Below are 18,888 nucleotides of genomic sequence, written 5' to 3'. Positions count from 1 at the left end.
GCAAGGGGAGGGGGGATTTTTGCCAAGGTCCCAGTCCATGGAGAGAGGGGGGTTCACCCCAACCCTCCCCAGCTGCCTCTCCAGTGGAAATCCCCCACCCCATGCATGGGAGGGCAAGGGGGGAGGCAGAGCTGAAGGGGAGGGGCATAGACAGCACCCTAAGCTGGTGGCAAGGGGGCCCTGGTCTCTCAGCTCTGGCTGGCAGCTTCCTTCGAGGGCCTCTGGCAGAGAGCTGTCCTTTCCCATTTCCTGACATTCATTTTTATTTTTTATTTTTTAAGATATTTATATACCATTCACCAAGTGAACTTTGCAAAGCAGTTTACATAGGGATATTAAAGCAATGAGCCTCAATAAAGCACCTTTATGTTATTTAATAAAACAGCCAAGGCAAGCAACAAACAGTATTTTCATTTATTTATTCTTGGAAGCTCAGCTGTCTCCCCGCAGCCCCGGGGAGTAGCTTGCTGGGAAGGAGAAGCTGCCTCACATGGAATACTGGGAGCCGCCGGCTCTTGTGGGATCACAGAACTGCAGAGTCAGAAGGGACCCCCAGGTTCATCTAGTCCAACCCCCAGCAATGCAGGAGTCGCAACTAAACAATCTATGCTTTTAAAACATCCTGGGGGTGTTCCTGGGACTTTCTGCATGCTGAGCCTGTACTCTGTGGGTGGCAAGTAGTCCTTCTCCAAGACTTAAATGGCAGAGTGGGCTTCATACACTCACAGATCAACTGTGGTCCTATCTGAGTCCAGGGATTTCATGTTCTGGGGCAGATCAAGGGGGGCTGGGGAAGGGGGGAGGCACTTCATTCTGGGTGCTCCCTGGGTGGCTCCATCCCTCAGTCTGGAGCCCCTCACACACCTCAAGGGGTTCCTGGGGGGGGGGGCTCTGCCCCAGTTGCTCTCCTTGTCCCTCCTTCTCCTGCTTAACCTTATTGGAATCTCTGTTCAGAATTGTTTCGCTTAACAGTGTGATTTTATCATATCATTGTAACATTGTCTTTGGGGGGATTGGAGAATTGTATTTTTGAAGGGGGGTTTCTACACTCAAGCTTTATAAAAAATAAATTATGAAATAAATATGGTGCTTTTATATTGTTGGTATTGTAATGGGGTGTGTGTGTGTGAGAGAGAGAGAGAGAGAGAGAGAGAGAGAGAGAGAGAGAGAGAGAGAGCTGCCTTGGGTGATGTGTACCTATCTTAAATAAAACCAATCAGATTCTCCCACTTTTCCATGGCTGCAGGGATTAAACTCCTTATATGTAGTGGAAGAGCCAGTCGTGCTTCTCTGGAGGTCTTTTCATGGAGGAGAGGCTAATATGGAGGAGAGGGACCCACGGCTGCTGGAATGACCACGGTATGGCTGCTGGTGTGTCAGACCCAGGGATGCCACGCAGGTGTGGTTTCAGTTTTGCTCTTAATGTAAATCCTATTTGGATGAATGGCAAAACTCAGTCAGCAGGAGCCGTGAGAAGCAAAGGCCTGCTTTGGCCAATACATCATCAACTGAAGAGAAAGGCGGTTGAGGTGGCCAGACAGATTGATCAGATCCTGCAGCACCAAAGCAAAGGGTCTGGTACCTGCCAGGCAAGCTGAGAGCTGAGAGGTGTTTGAAGTGTGGGGTCCCTGCTCCACCAGGTATAGATTTAGGACACTTACTGTATTTTTCCATCTATAAGTTGCCCCCATGTATAAGACACCCCCTATTTTGGAGGACTCAGATTTAATGGGGGGAGATGGCCCAGAGTATAAGACGCCCCCTAATTTTTGACATTATTTTTAGGGGGAGACCTAGTCTTATACACAGAAAAATACGGTAACAGCAACTGATGGGTTTAGAAGAATGCAAGCAGGCTGTTTTTGAAATGGCCACTAAAGACAGTGTCAGGAAAGGCTACTTTGGTCATTGGCAAAAGGGGGAAAAAGAAAGCAAGTCGTCATCATCATCATCATCATCATCATCTAATATTATTTATACCCTGCCCATCTGGCTGGGTTTCCCCAGCCACTCAGGGCGGCTCCCCAAAGATTAAAAACAGAATAAAACATCACACATTAAAAACCTCCCTAAACAGGGCTGCCTTCAGATGTCTTCTAAAAGTCAGGCAGTTGTTTTTCTCTTTGACATCTGGCGGGAGGGCGTTCCACAGGGCAGGTGCCACCACCGAGAAGGCCCTCTGCCTGGTTCCCTGTAACTTGGCTTCTCGCAGTGAGGGAACCACCAGAAGGCCCTTGGCGCTGGACCTCAGTGTCCGGGCAGAATGATGGGGGTGGAGACGCTCCTTCAGATATACTGGACTGAGGCCATTTAGGGCTTTAAAGGTCAGCACCAACACTTTGAATTGTGCTCGGAAACGTACCGGGAGCCAGTGAGGGAACCGCCAGAAGGCCCTCGGAGATGGACCTCAGTGTCTGGGTAGAATGATGGGGGTGGAGACGCTTCTTCAGGTATACTGGACCGAGGCCGTTTAGGGCTTTAAAGGTCAGCACCAACACTTTGAATTGTGCTTGGAAATGTACTGGGAGCCAATGAAGGTCTTTCAGAAGAGTAGCTTTACAGTGCTGCCCCCTGGTGGTTACCTGCTGCACAATGCTCCAAAGGGTTGGCTGAGTCAGGATGATGATCCAGAAGATGCCTCCAGAGGGATGGAGGAATCTCTGGTGGGGTTGGGCAGGCCACTGGAGAGGAATCTGGAAGCAGGGGGTGGCGAGGGCTTCCTTAAGCTGCTTTCCCATCTCCTCTGCCCCCCACGACAGGAGCCGGGAATTCCGCCTCCCTCTCTGTCCACAGCTCCTTCTCTGGGAGATGGCTTCAGATACAGGGAGGAGCACTTGCCCCATTAACTATGTCCAGCAGGAGTCGGAAAAGAAGGGAGCAGGAGGCTCCATCTGGGACCAAGTGGGATGAGGTGCCCAAGAGCTTTTTCCACCTGCTTTTCTGCTCAACTGCAACACAACACACAGTATCTTCATATAGGCTGTTATGTACTGAGTTGAAAAGGATCCAAAATGCAGCAGTCTGATTGGTCCTAGAACAATGAAGAGGTATGATTGGTCCACAGGAGTCACCCAATCCAGCTCCAGGTGGAAGGGAATCAGCAACCTCATTGGCTTATAGGTGAATCCCAGAATTAGCCAATCACGTGGGGCCCATTGTGTAACTAATGTATATAAAGCAGATATTTTGGGGAAACTTCCATTCCTCCTCACCACTATGAGCAGAATAAAGAGCATGAAATCCACTCTTGACTCCGAGTATATTTCATAGGCCATTAATCAAAAATAATAATCTTTTATCTATACTAGATGTATTCAATTTGGCCCAGAGTCTTACTTGTGAAATTGAATCAAAGGTGGCCTTCAAATCAATGAAGGCTGCATATAAGACCCCACGGGTTTTCTTGGCGTATTTATCGATAAGATGTGCTAAGACAAAACAGTGATCTGTGGAAGATCTGTCTTGCCTAAATCCAGCTTGCTCCTCTGCCAAGATAGCCTCAGTGTCCATCCAACTGGTTAATTTGATATAGAGGTGTTTTGCATATAATTTGCTAAGTATAGGTAAAAGACTAATAGGTCTTTTATTCGCCGGGTCTGATGTGGGGCCCTTTTTATAAATTGGGATGATTATCGCCTTGGCCCACCCTTCGGGAAATAGGCCTGTTGAATCAATGTGGGAGAATATTGTCGCTAGCAGGGGGGCCCAACAACCAATGTTGTTCTTCAAAATTTCTGTGGGAATATAATCTATTCCAGGGGCCTTGTTGTTCTTCAGCTGTGTGAACAAATTCTCTACCTCCTCTGCTGTTACAGGTGGCCAGGGAGGTGAAACCTCTGGCTGAACGCTTGGCTTGTTAAACTGAGCTTCCTTATCATAAAACACCCAGCATTGCTGGCAGTGGGCCTTACCCTCCAGTATTAGCATGATCATCAATTAAATTTCTATACCACTGCAGCCCCAGAAGCAGCTGGGCATGTTTAGCCTGGAAAAGAAGAGGCTGAAAGGAGATAGAATAGCCATCTTCACATACCTGAAAGGCTGTCGCATGGAAAATGGAGCAGGCTTGCTTTCTGCTGCTCCAGAGGGCAAAACCCAAACCAATGTGTTAAAATCACAAAAAAGGAGACTGTGATTAAACATGACTACTGCAATGTGCTCTATGCGGGGCTACCTTTGAAGGTGACCCGGAAACTGCAGTTAATCCAGAACGCGGCAGCTAGACTGGTAACTGGGAGCGGCCGCCGAGACCACATAACACCAGTCTTGAAAGACCTACATTGGCTCCCAGTACGTTTCTGAGCACAATTCAAAGTGTTGGTGCTGACCTTTAAAGCCCTAAACAGTCTCGGTCCAGTATACCTGAAGGAGCGTCTCCACCCCCATCGTTCTGCCCAGACACTGAGGTCCAGCTCCGAGGGCCTTCTGGCAGTTCCCTCGCTGCAAGAAGCCAAGTTACAGGGAATCAGGCAGAGGGCCTTCTCGGTGGTGGCGCCCGCCCTGTGGAACACCCTCCCATCAGATGTCAAAGAGATAAACAACTACCAGACTTTTAGAAGACATCTGAGGGCAGCCCTGTTTAGGGAAACTTTTAATGTTTGATGCATTACTGTATTTTAATATTTTGTTGGAAGCCGCCCAGTGTGGCTGGGGAAACCCAGCCAGATGGGCAGGGTATAAATTATTATTATTATTATTATTATTATTATTATTATTATTATTATTATTAAAAACTTTATGACAGTAAGGGCCGTTTGACAGTGGAACTGTCTCCCTTGTTATTGGGTGGAAGTTTCTAAGCAGAGGTTGGATGGCCATCGGTCATGGATGCTTCAGTTGAGATTCCTACATTGGTTCCTTCCGACTGTACAATACTATGATTCTATGGTCCCAATTCAGTGCCCCAGCACTCCACCTACATCTTTGGGGTTTGCTCGGTGTGTAAATGCAGCCTGCACTCTCTCCAACTTCCTCCCTAATGTCACAAGAGGGGGGAACCAGGCAGAAGGTCCAAACAGAATGACAGCTGAGCCTTGGGGCTGCACAAGGGAGCTATTCCTAGCAAATTCACTACACTCGCTGTTCAGGTTTACTCGCAAAGAATCAGCAGGGCTGGTCAGTTTCCCAGAAGATCCTGCCTTGGAATCCCTGGTGCTGCAACTAGATCCCCTGCTGTTGGGCAGAAAACAAAGCTGCAGCTCAGCTTTCTTAAAGGCTCTTTCTGGTCTTGGATCTCACATCCTTTAAGGACCCCCTTTGCATAGGAAGAGGTTTAGTGGGAAGAAGATAAGGGGCAACTGGCGCCTGGTTCTCAAAGGGTGTGGCAGGAGAGGATGGGAAGAGCGGCAGAGAGATTCAATGACAATCAAAGAAGCATTTCAACATCACAGGGTAGTATAGTATCAAAATTATTCTTTTTATTTGTGGAATATACATAGATACCTTTTCAAAAGGTATGAGACCAAGACCATTGGCTATTCTTCTACTGTTCTCAGCGACATATTGTTGTGGAAAGAGATTTTCAACTCTCACAAATATGAAAGATCAGAAAAGAGCAAGGCTTCTTTGTGTTGATGAGGAGCCGATAGTTTGCTTGTCTCAAATTAGACCTCACCTAAATGAGATTACCCGGCAAAAGCAATCTCACACATCTCAGAGAGTTTGTAACAGCCTCGTTTGTAATTATATTTTGGGAAGGATTCCTGTCCTGATGTAGCTCTGCAGGAACATTAAACTTTCTGGCTGTCCCACGATCACATTATGAAGGAGTTGTGTTCTGTGTTACAAATCAAGCCCTGCGAGGAGCTGTTTGCTTTTGTTTTCCAATGTCTTTCATGGGCTTGTCTCCCCAGGCATCAAAGGCAGGCTTCCCATTATTGAAATCCCACCCAAACTCATGAGGCCAACTCGCCTCCTCCGCCTCCAAGCCAATGTCTGGGTCCTCAGCATCCTCGTCGCTCCACATGTCATGGTAGGCGTACGCGTTGTCGGCAGGCCTGTCTAACCCGTAATCCAGTTCCTTGTCAAAGGCATCTCCGTCACTGCCATTGTCCGCATCGCTGGCATCAGAATTGCCACCCTCATTCCCTTCATCTTCAAAAATGTTGTCTTCGTCATCGTTGTCATCCTTGTCATCAACTTTCTCTGGTTTGTCCTCAGGCTTGGGCTTACTCTCAGGTGCAGGTTTCACACTGGACCCTGGCTTTTCATGGGATGCTGGTTTGTCACCAGATGTGGGCTTGGCGTGGTCCACATGCCCAGAAGGATGCTCTCCAGATGTGGGCTTGGCGTGGTCCACATGCCCAGAAGGATGCTCTCCAGATGTGGGCTTGGCGTGGTCCACATGCCCAGAAGGATGCTCTCCAGATGTGGGCTTGGTGTGGTCCACATGCCCAGAAGGATGCTCTCCAGATGTGGGCTTGGCGTGGTCCACATGCCCAGAAGGATGCTCTCCAGATGTGGGCTTGGCATGGTCCACATGCCCAGAAGGATGCTCTCCAGATGTGGGCTTGGCGTGGTCCACATGCCCAGAAGGATGCTCTCCAGATGTGGGCTTGGCGTGGTCCACATGCCCAGAAGGATGCTCTCCAGATGTGGGCTTGGCGTGGGCCACATGCCCAGAAGGATGCTCTCCAGATGTGGGCTTGGCATGGTCCACATGCCCAGAAGGATGCTCTCCAGATGTGGGCTTGGCGTGGTCCACATGCCCAGAAGGATGCTCTCCAGATGTGGGCTTGGCGTGGTCCACATGCCCAGAAGGATGCTCTCCAGATGTGGGCTTGACATGGGCCACCTGTCCAGATGGATGCTCTCCAGATGTGGGCTTGACATGGGCCACCTGTCCAGATGGATGCTCTCCAGATGTGGGTTTAGCATGGTCCACATGCCCAGAAGGATGCTCTCCAGATGTGGGTTTAGCATGGTCCACCTGCCCAGATGGATGCTCTTCAGATGTGGGTTTAGCATGGTCCACATGCCCAGAATGATGCTCTCCAGATGTGGGTTTGGCATGGTCCACATGCCCAGATGGATGCGCTCCAGATGTGGGCTTGGTGTGGTTCACCTGCCCAGATGGATGCTCTTCAGATGTGGGCTTGGCATGGGCCACCTGCCCAGATGGATGCTCTCCAGATGTGGGCTTGACATGGGCCATGGACCCAACAGGAGGAGCTGGCTTCTTGTCCGTTACTGGCTTTTCCCTGGGGCGGGGTCTGCAGTGGGTCTTGTTCCTCGCACCCGGAGCTGGCTTTCCTATCACCACCGGCTGGCCAGCAGACGTGGGTTTGCCATGCTGAATATTAGAATCTGGCTTGGCACTGGAGGCTGGTTTCTCTCCAGAGGTAACGCCAAAGACCCCCTCCTGTCCCACTGGGGTCTTTCCAGCGGAAGGAAAGACGGCTTCTGTTCTGTTCTCAGCCTGGGGTCTCTTCTTCTTACAGAGAATGGGAGGTCCTGGCTCCTTCAGGAGATGGGTGCCGCCTTCCTTGGAGATGGGTGCCTCTGGAGAGGAGACCTTTCCTTTGCCCACAGAGGTGCCCTCCTGGCTCTCTGGCCGCTTCTTGGGCAAGCAGTTGCTGAGAGACACCTCTGCATCCTTGATCAGCAGACACAGAAGCTGATGACCAGAGGCTTTTTTCCCCTGAGAAGGGGCTCCCCCCTGGCGCCGCATGACTGCATCATCACCACCACGGGAAAGAGATGCTGCTGCTGCAGAGGTCTCTGGACCTAGAAAGGAGGATACAAGGCACAGACAGTCATGGAATCGAAGAATCATAGAACTGTAGGGACCCCCAAGGGCCATCTAGTCCAACCCCCTGCAAAACAGGAAGCACAGCTAATGAATCCCTGACAGGTGGCCACCCAAGCTCTGCATAAAAACCTCCATGACCTTCTGAGGTCGCGGTTATTATTATTATTATTATTATTATTATTATTATTCATTGATATTCCACTTTTTCCCCAGAGCAGGGCTCAAGGCGGCTTACACTAATTAAAACAAGGCAGATGAGATGCAAAGCATCTACTTATGTTATGGAAAATGTGAAGTATATAAAGGTTTCAAAAATCAGGGGGGAAATTATACCAAGTGTGGGGAAACTATAAAAACTTGCCGGAAAGGAAAACACTGTGATGGCTTTCAGCTATTGAAGCCATACCAGTGAGAAAAAGAAGCATGAGATAAGAATGGGAAACAGAGAGAGAGATCTGTTAACAGAGGTTGGTGGTGAGATTAGATTAAGGAAGTAGGAAGAAGTAACAGAAAAAGACAAGGATTTGGTTACAGTATCACCAACTTAATGAATTATTTAAGTTGGGGAGAAAGAATGATTTTGTAAATCAAATTATTCAGTTAGAAAAAGGCCTGCTGAATAGTAATCCATAATGTATAAAATGCTATTAGAATTGGAAACCTCCCATTATGTGGGCATTAGGTGTGGGTTTTGCCTCGACAGCTGCCAAGGGCCCAAGAGCCACCATATTTTCCTTTCCTGCATCTCCCCACCCCACCCCCCCGGCCTAACGCAACAACGTCCCATTGCCAGCCAGTGGTGGCAGAGTGCAGAGAGGGTTGGACTGGGACACTGGGGCTCCAATCCCCCCTCAGCCAGGAAGTCCACCGGGTGTGACCTGGCGCCAGGCACTGTCTCCTCTTGGCCAAATCTCCCTCGCAGGGTTGTGGTGGGAATTCCATCAGGAGAGGGAGAAAACCATGTGTGCCACATCCGAGCTCCTTGGTGGAAAAGGCCGGATATAGCAATGCAACGAACAAGTCCCTCACCAAGGGGGAACGTGTATAACATTTTTTTCATTTGGAAACGTGCTAAGAGGAAGGCACACTTGGCAAATCCACACCATGATCAACTCCCACCGGAAGCCTATGTCTCCACTGTGGAAGGACGTGTGGATCCAGAATTGGCCTCCACAGTCACATATGGACTCACTGTTAAGACCGCGTAAATGGAAGACAATCTTACTCGGCTATGAGGGATCGCCGAAGAAGAAGAAGAAGAAGAAGAAGAAGAAGAAGAAGAAGAAGAAGAAGAAGAAGAAGAAGAAGCATAACAATTGGCTGGAGCTTGATTGTACCCAACAAGTCAACGGATGTTTGCTGAAATGTTGGTCCTTTGGCTGATATGTAAATTTAGCAACACCAGGGAATTGTTAATGGCAGTCTTAAAGGTAAAAGGACCCCTGACCATTAGGTCCAGTCATGGCCGACTCTGGCGTTGCGGCACTCATCTCGCTTTATTGGCTGAGGGAGCCGGCGTACAGCTTCTGGGTCATGTGTCCAGGATGACTAAGCCGCTTCTGGCGAACCAGAGCAGCGCACGGAAACGCCGTTTACCTTCCCGCCAGAGCGTTACCTATTGATCTACTTGCACTTTGACGTGCTTTCGAACTGCTAGGTGGGCAGGAGCAGGGACCGAGAAACAGGAGCCCACCCCATCATGGGGATTCAAACCGCCGACCTTCTGATCGGCAAGTCTAGGCTCTGTGGTTTAACCCACAGCACCACCCGCATCCCCAATGGCAGTCTTACATCTATACATTTATAATAAAAATTCAAAAGAGGGGAGAGGAAGAATGAGCCACCTATTAATTCATGGAAATAAACTGGGGGAGTGGGAGAAGAACCAGGCATGATCCATAGCAGCTCAGCTGGCTCCGTCTTCCTGTCCAGGCAGTGCCAGGCAGCCCAACCACAGAAGCCACCAAATTGCAGGGGCTGCCGGCCAGAGCTATTTCTGATTTTACGGGGCTGCCAAGTCCAGAAAGGGAGTTTCAACAGGCAGAGTGAGAATCCGCTTCTGGTGACCAAGCAGCTGGGGCAATTATCCCAGGCGTTTCAAGAACTGGAAGTAATGATGGGTTTGTCGTGTCACAATGACCCAGTTAGCCGAAAAGGTCGTGGGTTGCTTAACATTATGAGACGGCAAAAAATAAGGCCGCCCTGGTTGCAACATGCCTCTGCCTACATATTCTGTTCCAGGAGGCCCCTGGTCTGAGCCAGGGTTCTCCCCCCAATCTCTTTCTTTTATATCAATGTGAGTTTGGTGGGTGAGCCTGGAGGATGCCTGAGTCCCTTCCGATTCTGGGTGGCCCTGTACCCACTAAGGGTATCAGCTGATGGAAGACTCCATTGCTAAACTGGGCGGTTGTTAAGATAATAGGCGAAGCTTTCCATTTAAGGATCAACGTTCGCTTTGTGCCAGAGGGCAAAGGCGTGGGGCATCCCTCTTCCTCACCTGGCAGGTAGACAAAGAACAACAGGTGTGAGGCAGCGGGATGAGAATCTGGGACCCAGTTGCTGCGGCTGGCATCCCACTCAAGTTTGATTCAGGCTGGGATCCAAGGCTGGGATTGAGGGAGAAGCAAGATCTGTTGGGGTGTTAATGCTCAGGTGGGATATAGGTAGAACACAGAGTTGTAGAGCTGGAAGGGATCCCAAGGGTCATCTAGTCCAGCCCCCTGAAATATGGGGAGCTCAGCAAAAGCATCCCTGCCAGGTGGCCACCCAACCTCGACTTAAAAGTCTCCCAGGAAGGAGGGGCCACCACCTTCCCAGGGAGTCCGAATTTGCTTCCTTGTACCAAACTCCTGCAATTCAGGCGGGGTGACATTCTGCGAATCATTCCTAAAGCCAAAATTGCATATAGTCAAAGGCCTTTGGGTTCTATGGTGGGGGATTTCCAAAGTCATTTCCCCCAGAACCCAGTCCCTTCTCTAGAAGGAAGTTTTTAATGTTCGATGTTCTGTTATGGTTTTATAATTTGTTGGAAGCTGCCCAGAGTGGCAGACGAAACCCAGTCAGATGTGTGGGGTATATAATAATAATAATAATAATAATAATAATAATAATAATAATAATAATAATAAAAAATTTTATTTATACCCCGCCCTCCCCGGCCAGAGCCGGGCTCAGGGTGGCTAACATCAGTAAAATTACAGTAAAAAACATAATGGGGGGGCCAATTTAAAATACAGGTTAAAATGCAATTTTAAAAAGCATCCTCATTTTAAAAGTAGCCCATAAATCAAAATCAAGACCATAAGGGGAGGGAAACATAAGGGTCAGACCGAGTCCAAACCAAAGGCCAGGTGGAACAGCTCCGTCTTGCAGGCCCTGCAGAAAGATGTCAAGTCCCACAGGGCCCTGGTCTCTTGTAACAGAGCGGTCCACCACGTCGGGGCCAGTACTGAAAAGGCCCTGGCCCTAGTTGAGACCAATCTAACTACCTTGGGACCCCCAAGGTGTTGTCATTTGTGGACCTTAAGGGGCATACCAGGAGAGGTGGTCCCATAGGTACGTGGGTCCTAGGCTGCATAGGGCTTTAAAGGTCAAAACCAGCACCTTCAACCTGACCCTGTACTCCACCAGGTAGTAGTAGTATCATCATCAACAACATTAATTCTGCACTTTTATTTTTTAAATTGCCACATGCGTGAACCTAAATGCTCACAAAGTCCTGCCTGGCTTAAGTCCAAGCCACCTGAAAGACCTTATTCTCCCCTGTGAACCTGCCAGGGATCTAAGGTCTTCAGGAGAGACCCTTCTCTCAGTCCCCCTTGGTGGGGGTGCAGGAGGGCACCTTCTCAGTAGTAGCTGCTCCCAGATTCTGGGACTCCCTCCCTGGAGAAGCCAGGCTGCCTCTCTCCTCACCATCCTTCCACCGGCAGGTAAAGGAGACCTTCTCATTCCAACAGGCTTTTGGGAACGGACTGCTTTTTTGGAAAAGGGCTGGTGCCAGGCTGTTTCATTGTAGACATTGCACACACTTTTGTAAATCAACAAAATCTTTAAATAATAATAATAATAATAATAATAATAATAATAATAATAATACTGTTTCATTGTAATTATGTGCATGCTTTAAAGAGATTGTGTGTGTGTGTGTACACACAGTTTTAACTCTATCATTGTTTAACTGTTTTTTTAATTATTGTTTTCCTCCCGCCTGGGGTCCCTGTCCAGAAAAGGCAGGATATAAACATATAGGCCTGTTCATCAAAAATGCTTCCTGCCCTCACCCATCCCAACTTCCTGAGCTCCTCTCCCAGGCTCACGTGGGCTGCTGTGTGGAGCAGAGGAAGTGCCTGTGAGCAAGACTCCGTGTCATTTCCAATTTGCAATTATGCTAATTAATTGAGCAACTAGCACCTGAACTTGATAGACATCAGAGTTGAATCAAGCCTGGGAGGAAGAGGCGGAGGAACGTGAGGAGCCCTTGGCAGCAGAAGGCCTGCTGGCAGCATGCCATCCTGCAATAACTGGCACACAAGTGCCCAGCAGAGCCATGGAATCAGAGAACTGGAGAGCTGAGGGGGACTCCACCTTCATTGTTCAGCCCGGACACCGGGGTCCATCTCCGCGGCTCTTCCAGCGGTTCCCTCCCTATGAGGTTACAAGGAACTAGGCAGAGGGCCTTCTCGGTGGTGGCGCCCGCCCTGTGGAATGCCCTCCCATCAGAAGTCAAGGAAATAAACAACTATCTGACTTTTAGAAGACACCTGAAAACAGCCCTGTATCAGGAGGTTTTTAATGTTTAATGTTTTGTGTTTTTAATATTCTGTTGGGAGCCATCCAGAGTGGCTGGGAAACCCAGCCAGATGGGCAGAGTATAATGTTTATTATTATTATTATTATTATTATTATTATTATTATTATTATTATTATATGGCCTCGGTCCAGTATCTGAAGGAGCGTCTCCACCCCCATCGTTCTGAGGTCCAGCGCTGAGGACCTTCTGGCAGTTCCCTCCCTGCAAGAAGCCAAGTTACAGGGAACCAGGCAGAGGGCCTTCTCGGTAGTGGCGCCCTCCCTGTGGAACGCCCTCCCACCAGATGTCAAAGAGAACAACAACTATCAGACTTTTAGAAGACATCTGAAGGCAGCCCTGTTTAGGGAAGCTTTTAATGTTTAATAGGTTATTGTATTTTAGTGTTCTGTTGGAAGTTGCCCAGAGTGGCTGGGGAAACCCAGCCAGATGGGCGGGGCATAAATATATTATTATTATTATTATTATTATTATTATTATTATTATTATTATTATTATTATTATTATTAGCATCATCATCATCTAGTCCCCCCCCCCAGAGCAGGCACTGCCTGCAAGGAGAGCCACGGACAAGGAGCTTCTCAGGCTCCCCCAGGGCCTGTACAAGCTGTTCGGTGCAACCCCAAACCTCTTGCACCCGCAGGGCCCTGTGCTATTCTGGGCAAAAGTCAAGAGCTGCCACTTGGCAAAGAGACCCTGTGCTCAGATGGTGCAGAGCAGCCATGGGGGGGGGGGGCAGGACAAAAGGTCTTGAGCCAGTCCTGCCTGCCAGGTAGAATAAGTAAAGGTTAAGAGACCCCTGACCATTAGGTCCAGTCGTGGCCGACTCTGGGGTTGTGGCGCTCATCTCGCTTTACTGGCTGAGGGAGCCAGCTTCCAGGTCATGTGGCCAGCAGGACTAAGCCGCTTCTGGCGAACCAGAGCAGCGCACGGAAACGCCATTTACCTTCCTGCCGGAGCGGGACCTATTGATCTACTTGCACTTTGATGTGCTTTCGAACTGCTAGGTTGGCAGGAGCAGGGACCGAGCAACGGGAGCTCACCCCGTTGTGGGGATTCAAACCGCCGACCTTTTGATCGGCAAGTCCTAGGCTCTGTGGTTTAACGCACAGCCCCACCCGCGTCCGCCAGGTAGAATAGCCAGGGCTTTTTTTTCAGCCGGAACTCAGTTCCAGTAACTCTCAGGTGGGCGCCATTACCATTATAAGAGAACAAGGGAGGTGTCCATTGTGAGTTCCAGCACTTCTTTTTTTCTAGAAAAAGAGAACTGAGAATAGTCAGACCCACTTACAGGTTACACACCAGTCAGGCGTGGGGTGCTGCTAGCACCCTAAGGAGGTTTCCCCTCATCCTCCTCGCCAGGCCTCCCTGTCCCATGAATAGGCCAAATTCCCTTGGAAAGTGCCAAGCCTCTGCCTGGCGGTGGTTGGATCCTGTGCTAAAGTTCTGTTCCTGAAGGTGATTCCGTCCTCAGTTCCCATCTTTTCAATCTTGATTTTGTTCCACCCACCCACTTCTTACGATACGATAATCTTTACAGTGGTACCTCGGGTTAAGTACTTAATTCGTTCCGGAGGTCCGTACTTAACCTGAAACTGTTCTTAATCTGAAGCACCGCTTTAGCTAATGGGGCCATGCAATTTCTGTTCTCATCCTGAAGCAAAGTTCTTAACCTGAAGCACTATTTCTAGGTTAGCAGAGTCTGTAACCTGAAGTGTATGTAACCAGAAGCGTATGTAACCCGAGGTACCACTGTATTGTTATTGTCCCATACAGAACAACGAAACTGAAAAAATCTACATCCGACATTCAAAAACCGACAAGCCTGCTTTCCCAGCTATCCCAGCCTGGTTGACCTCCTAAAAACTCTGATACCCCATTTTTAAATACAATATACTCCTATAGAGACTCATTATACTGCATTTAAAACCAGAATTGCATTTGGATAGAAACTGTTTCTCAGGCAGCTAGTCCTAGTCTTTATAACCCTGCACCTTCTTCCAGAAGGCAGAAGCTGAAAAAGATCATTTCCGGGGTGCGCACTAACCTGCGCTATCTCTGCAGCTTTCTTATGGCACCTGGAAGCGTAGATTTGATCCAAGGTGGGAAGAGTGCGCCCAATTTTTCTCTCCGCAGTCTTTACAACCCTGGACAGCATTGTTTTTTCCCTGGCTGTGCTGCTCCCAAATCACACACACAGACCATAAGTTAATACACTCTCCACAATACAATGGTAAAATGCCATCAACAGGTCCTTTGAGAGATTGTTTTTCCGGAGGATTCTCAGAAAATATGACCTCTGCTGTGCTCTTTTCATCAGGTCTTTGCAGTTTTCTCCCCAGGTCATCTCTCAACTCCATTACCAAAAATTGAAACACCAAGACCTGTTCCACATACTTCCCCTCAATAATGAGTGGCTGAATATTCAGTTTACATTTCCTAAAGTCCACAATAATCTCTTTTCTTTTCTTTAAGTTAAGGAGTAAGTTGTTTTTCCTACACCACTCCCCCAACTGCTCAACTTCCTTCCTATAGGCCACCTCCCCCTCTCCAGCCGTGATTAAACCAACCACCGTTGTATCATATGCAGACTTAATGATCTTATTACTGGGGTAATCGGGGGCACAGTTAGCTGTATAGAGCGTATATAAAAGTGGGCTCAACACGCACCCCTGTGTCAGTTTGCAAATTTTGTGTTTCTTTTCTTTTTTTTGTTAGAGCGTTTATTAATTTTCCAATAAAAACATCCATTTAACATATCAAATCACAATCCAAATTTTGTGTTTCAAGCTTGTGTTCAACTAACTTTTATTCAGAGTAGACCCACTGAAATGAACCTAAGTGAGTCGTGGATGCTAATTTCAATGGGTCTACTCTGAGTGAACATCAGTCGCGTAAAGATCTGCATTAAAAAATTGTCCCCCTTTTTAAAAATGCTTTTCTCCCCATGTAAACCTTTTGTGTGCAATTGTGCAGTCCTAAAGAGAGGCGTATCGGGGGGCCCTGTGCTCTGGGCAAGGAGCCATATCAGCATCCTTCCCCCATGGGAAAAAAAAACCACTTTACAACAATAGCTAAATTAGAAATTACTACCTTTTACGCATCCCAAGTACTTGAAGTGTCTGGAGTGAGGGCGAGATGAAGAAAAAGGGCAAAAGAATTGCACACCTTTGTGTTATCATGCAAGAGGATGAAAAACTTCTCCCACATTAGATCTCACCATATACAGCACACACTCCATAGTCTCCAGCCATCTGTTGTTGTTGTTGTTAAACTGTGTATGCCACCTTATACCCACAAGTCTCAGGGCAGTCTACCTTTCTCCTGCCTTGCCTCTTCTCCTACTATTCAGCTCCCAGCTCTCATCTAAACTCACAGCCTTACACAGATAAGCGAAGACAGATTTCTGGGGTGATCATTGCCAGGGTCCCTCAGGCCTGTCCCCCCAACAGGGACCGATTTCGCCAGCCCCCAGGTATGCCTCTGGTCCTAATCTCCACAAGCAATTTCCCTCTGGTGGTGCACGTTTCTATATTTTTTTTTCACCAATATGGGCATTTTCGCACAAATTCCTTGGCAGGAGATTTGATTGCGTTTTGAGGGACGGCTGCATTTCAGCTTGTGAAAAAGAGAAATGTGAAAAATGAATGTCTCCATTGCTCCCTCACCACTGCCCCCCTTTTTCAGGAAAAAAGCAACTTGATGGCGTGCAGGAGTTCTGCAGGTGAAGTTTTTCCCCCTCTGCATGCTAGGAGAGCATTCCCTGTTGGATTTGTGCCTGCCAAAGTAAAGGCACATCTCGGAGAGCGGGGGGAGTAGTGGCAAGTCAGCCTTTTCCATGCAAGGACCAGAATTGCACGTCTAGTCCTTTTCGTCATTGCAAAACCATTCCTTGATTTCCCCCAGGAAAATAGAACCACTCCTTCCCTCACCTGGCAGGTGCCTTGCCTTTGCATCCCAGCACCTGCCAGGACAGCAGCTGCCTCTACTCACCTGTGTGCGGTGCAGCCAGCAGGGCAGTCCAGAGGACCGAGGACCCCAGAAGGAGCAAGAGGCCACCTGGCTTCATGGTGGTGGTGCTGAGAAACAGCTCTAAGTGCCCGGGATTTAGCCATACCGGGATATAAGCAATTGCTTGGGCGGGGCAGTTTGGCGAGTGACGTAACCAGCTTGCAAGGTGACTTGCAAGGGCCTCCCGTTAGACAGACCCATTCCATTCTCTAATAAGCTGCTTGGGACTGCCTGCGCCACCTACGCAGCCAGCAGGAGCACGAGAAGCGCAAGGTGCCAACGGGAAGAGCAGAAATCAGCCAGCGCCCCAGGGCATCATAGCTGCGTCCCACGGCTCCGCCTGAATATCAACAGCTGATCCTGCCAAATTCTGGAGGAAGGCAGCTCTGTTTTGCTCTGGGGCCTCCAGAAATCATGCTACTTCTGCATCCAGGCCACCAGTGTGATTCCTGATTTGTAGGGGAATTCTTTGGAGTCCCTTCCATCTCACCAATGCTATGATTCCATGAAAAAGAGGGTTTCTGCCTCCTTTCCCCTTGCCAGCAAACATGGAGGCTGCCTTCAGTTATCTGTATACAGGTAGGTAGCCGTGTTGGTCCGCCGTAGTCAAAACAAAATTAAAAATTTCCTTCCAGTAGCACCTTAGAGACCAACTAAGTTTGTTATTGGTATGAGCTTTCATATCTGAAGAAGTGTGCATGCACACGAAAGCTCATACCAATAACAAACTTAGCTGGTCTCTAAGGTGCTACTGGAAGGAATTTTTTTATTTTGTTTCAGTTATCTGCCTTGAGTCACCAGTCCCAGAACACAAGAGCGTAAGATCAGGCCAGGGGCCCATCTAGCCTGGGATCCTGTTCTCACAGTGGTCAGACAAAAGCCCCAAAGGGAAACCAATAAGCAGAATCCGAGCCCAGGAGCAACTTTCCCCTTCTGTGGTTTCCAGCACCTGGGATTCAGAAGCCTTGCTGACCCCAGCTGTGAAGACAGAACAGAGTTGGTGGTCATCCCTGCCTCCTGGGGGAAAGTCCACCAGGATCAGCGAGTCCAAACCCCTGAAATTTAGGAATCTTTTGCCCAGCCTGGAGCTTGAACCGTCAAGCCCTGAGGTTAAGAGTCTCATGCCCTTGCTCTGCATTCCTACATTCCTGGATTCAACCGCATCCTGCACCACCGAGGCGCACTGGCTGGTAACATGTGCTGCGGATATCTTTGCTCTTGTGATGCAAGCTGAGTCACCCACACTCGGAGTGCAAACTCATCTATCTCCAGAATTATATGTTTCTTGATAATGTTGCAGGACTGGTCAGTGCAGTGCTAGAAGCCAGGTTGCATTTCTGCATTGTTACTTTTCAGGTAGTACACCTGAGCATCTTCAGAGAGACGTCTTAATAGCAAGAGCAGGTCAACTCATTTCCTGGGGGTAGGCTCACTCTCCTTCCTCCCTCCCTTCCTGGAGGGAGACATTTGAGGACCATCTGGTCTTTTTCGGATCTCCTAGTTGTGTTGTTGTCGTTCAGTCATGTCCGCCTCTTCGTGACCCCCTGGACCAGAGCACGCCAGGCACTCCTGTCTTCCACTGCCTCCCCCAGTTTGGTCCTAGTTGTACTTCTCTCCAATTTAGCAAACTTGGATCCCGTTTATTAGGATTATACCCTGTTTGATTTATTTCTGTTGTGTTTTTAGATCTTGTCCTTGGCATCCATCTGTCTTGGAGGGCAATGGAGAACTGGGCCTTGGGGCTGTAGAGACCAACATGCATTGTTGCATCTGGGGCAGATGAAGGAGTCAGGTTGCGTTGCTCTTTCTAGCTATTGTGATGAAAACTGCCGTGTAATTACTTTGAAGGATGGCGTATACATTGTGTAAGTAAATATCCTCCGTTGAGCCAGAGCCTGCCCTAGGTGGCCTACAAGGCCTTAACCATCTGCACAATTCTATAATCCTTTAATTATTGACTTGATCTATTACAGTCTAATCCCCCTTTTCCTCAAGAAAGCTGTGGTTCTTCCTGCTCCAGCTGCACAGTAGACATGTTTGCATGCATTTTTGCTGGCCTGGCCATGCCATAACAACAACAATAACAACAATAGTTTGTTTATTATTTATACCCTGCCCATCTAGCTGGGTTTCCCCAGACACTCTGGGCGGCTCCCAACAGAATATTAAAAACATGATAAAATATCATACGTGATCCATGGTCTTCTTCTTTGGTGACCCCTCGTAGCCAAGTAAGATTGTCTTCCATGAACACGGTCTTAACAGTGAGTCCGTAAGTGACTGTGGAGGCCAATTCTGGATCCACACATCCTTCCACAGT

General features: G+C 48.5%; 1 protein-coding gene across 3 annotated transcripts; it reads right to left on the bottom strand.

The window, feature by feature from the left end:
* Positions 1-5,395: 5,395 nt before the first annotated feature.
* On the bottom strand, positions 5,396-16,636 carry LOC310710417 (uncharacterized protein). 3 transcript variants are annotated; one of them, XM_083511290.1, is made up of 3 exons: positions 16,551-16,636; positions 7,064-7,725; positions 5,396-6,928 (listed from the first exon to the last, which is right to left on the bottom strand). In XM_083511290.1, exons 1-3 carry the CDS (start codon positions 16,624-16,626, stop codon positions 5,789-5,791), a joined length of 1,878 nt encoding a protein of 625 aa, XP_083367416.1. In that variant the 5' UTR covers positions 16,627-16,636; the 3' UTR covers positions 5,396-5,788. The 3 variants fall into 3 exon arrangements, with proteins under 3 accessions (XP_083367416.1, XP_083367414.1, XP_083367415.1); XM_083511288.1 differs by having other exon boundaries at positions 5,396-7,725; XM_083511289.1 differs by lacking the exon at positions 16,551-16,636 and adding an exon at positions 9,595-9,807 and having other exon boundaries at positions 5,396-7,725.
* Positions 16,637-18,888: the final 2,252 nt, after the last annotated feature.

Source organism: Podarcis liolepis (assembly GCF_965112155.1).
Source record: "Podarcis liolepis genome assembly, chromosome: 6".
NCBI lineage: Eukaryota > Metazoa > Chordata > Lepidosauria > Squamata > Lacertidae > Podarcis > Podarcis liolepis.
The sequence above is the reverse complement of the archived record's forward strand: the minus strand, read 5'-3'. Positions and strand labels throughout refer to the sequence as shown.

Coding starts and splice junctions, on each gene's coding strand:
- LOC310710417 (XM_083511288.1), bottom strand. CDS start 16,626: ATGAAGCCAGGTGGCCTCTTGCTCCTTCTGGGGTCCTCGGTCCTCTGG. Junction 7,726..16,550: donor GCTGGCTGCACCGCACACAG/GTGAGTAGAGGC, acceptor CCTCCTTTCTAG/GTCCAGAGACCTCTGCAGCA.